The sequence below is a fragment of the Branchiostoma floridae genome, chromosome 3, assembly GCF_000003815.2.
Source record: "Branchiostoma floridae strain S238N-H82 chromosome 3, Bfl_VNyyK, whole genome shotgun sequence".
Lineage (NCBI taxonomy): Eukaryota > Metazoa > Chordata > Leptocardii > Amphioxiformes > Branchiostomatidae > Branchiostoma > Branchiostoma floridae.
This window is the reverse complement of record NC_049981.1, coordinates 24,204,647-24,206,871: the sequence shown is the minus strand read 5'-3', so window position 1 is coordinate 24,206,871 and position 2,225 is coordinate 24,204,647. Positions and strand designations below refer to the sequence as shown.

Sequence of the window (2,225 nt, the reverse complement as noted above, 5' to 3'; positions counted from 1 at the left end):
TTAAAGAAGTCAATTCTAAAAACAAATTAAAGGAAAGTAGTTTGGTGTCAAGTGTCGAATGAAAGACGTATATAGATGTGACAATGCTTACCTTTCCACATGGTTGAATATCCTCCCATACCGCGCCATGTGGCAGCTTTCCCAGGAACAGGTCTCGAAATGGGTAAGTCACTTGGCCAATCACAGTCGGCTTGGAATAGACGTCTAGGCGGACAATGTTCAACTTTAACGTCACATCCCTCAGCTCGCTTGCAGGAACCGGAAATGACGTCGTCTCTGAGAATTGCGGATTGACCGTGTTTCTGTGCACTTTGGTTCCAAAGCGACGTCCAACGTTCGGTAGGAGTACTACACTGACAAAAGTGCCTGCAGCTTCTTTCTGATTACCTTTTGACAGAGGTAGGTTCTTTGTTCCTATGATTGTTACATTGAGTTTTTCCTCAAACCTGTTGTATTCAAGGCTGAAGCCAAGTTTGCCCATCACTCTAGGATATTCGTCCGCAAACATGTCTGTGGTTGTGTGCTTGTAAATCCTCGGGGATAATCCAAGTGCTGGACTATAATTCGAATCGACTGGAACTTGAATATTCGGCTGTACAGCGACTTCTTGTACGATGACTTTGACGTTTCTCTCTGAATCAATGACGTCGTCGTCCCAATGTGCTCCCAGCATGCTTTGCCCCGAGGGAGAGAAGTCCCTGGGGACGTGATATGCTGTCTCCATCACTCCTTCTGACTTGAAATACTTCTTACGACCAATGTAGTTTTGCAAGGCATTTAGAGGAACCTTTAAAGAGAGTCCCTTAAGATGTGTCGTTGAGATCCACTGATGCACCTTGGACCGGTTGTCCTCGCCGTTCAATTCTTGTGAGTGTCTGACGGGAATGACTTTTTCCTCGCGACCTGGTGTTGTTCCTTCCTTACAATAACACCGTATCAAGCAAATGACAAATATCACAAGGAGGATCAACATAATGATGCCAATTATGCCCAATATGGCATTTGCCGTCGCCGCGGGGGCCATGCTTTACAATGACTTGACCTATTAAAGTGCTTCAAGAATGATTTCTTGGTTCTTGTTCAAATTGTGATATGACCCTACTTTGTTGTCGGGTCGACCCCAGTTCACTGTTACATTATCTAGATAAGGAGTAAAGAAAAAACGAAAACATATTATAAAATATTTAGAATTATAATACAATGGAATCATATAATATCTGCCACATTTGTCTGTGTATATTGTTGTCTGAATATGGCACTTCTTGGTATGACGTGTCTAATACGTTATGTAATGTAATTTTTATGGCTGTAATTAGCATAATGTTTTATACGATTGAGTAAACGCCCTTGCGTAACGCAGCAGCATCGCAGGAGCGCGACGCGGTAGCAGCTCGTTATATGGCATTAAACTATATGTCTTACCTAAACTTCCTACATATAGCTAGCTGCAAGCGTTTCTAATAAGGAAAACATTACTGTATACGCTTCACTAGTTCTATGGAGAAATGAATTTCGAACACATGGTTTAATCGGAATGAACTTTAGCTACTCAATTTTCTAGCAGAAATGTAGAACTTCTTGTTTCAGGGGTTTGTGATTTATCATACAATATGTTAACTTTTTGTGGCTTTCGTCAACAAACATAGAAGACAATGATGATTGTTGTCGATAAGAAACAAAATAGTTGAACCACCAAGGAGGCTATATATATAACATCCTTGGAACAACACTCTTAACACTGGGAAGTAAGTATGTTAGACAACTTCTTAGACTACGGTGTAACATTAAAAAAAACACTGATCACCGTTAAAGCTAAATAGAAATCGTTCATACTGCAACGATAGACGATCTGGCTTTATAAAGATTTATTGTTACTAGCTATCAAATATTTTAGATATTTAATATCTAACGCTTACAAGCATTTACATGTACACACATATGTTACGATCCCCATCCATGGTACACAGACAATCTCCTTCTTGGTAATACAATACAATAAAATCAACTTCTTATGAAGCTCCTGCTAATAATGTATCCCCCATATACCTTGTTGTCCTGAACAATTTTTTTTCTTCAAAACAGTTGTCAACATGTCACTATCTCCTCCTGAAAAATGAAATAAATGCATAAAGACCTCACCTGTGCACTGGTGTGTTGTTTCATCGCATCAGAAGAAACTGAGATGTGGAACATGAGAAGTTGTCGGTGCTAAGTGCTCACGCATA

General features: G+C 40.0%; 1 protein-coding gene across 1 annotated transcript in view; it reads right to left on the bottom strand.

Moving 5' to 3' along the window:
• The window catches only part of LOC118412584 (synaptotagmin-2-like), a 4,424-nt gene extending 2,199 nt beyond the window's left edge, over positions 1-2,225 (bottom strand). Inside the window, exons 1-2 of the mRNA XM_035815533.1 lie at positions 2,140-2,225; positions 92-1,140 (exon numbers count right to left, since the gene is read on the bottom strand). Of these exons, the coding sequence (XP_035671426.1) occupies positions 92-1,024 (933 nt within the window). The 5' untranslated portion in view covers positions 1,025-1,140; positions 2,140-2,225. The remainder of the gene's footprint in view (positions 1-91; positions 1,141-2,139) is intronic.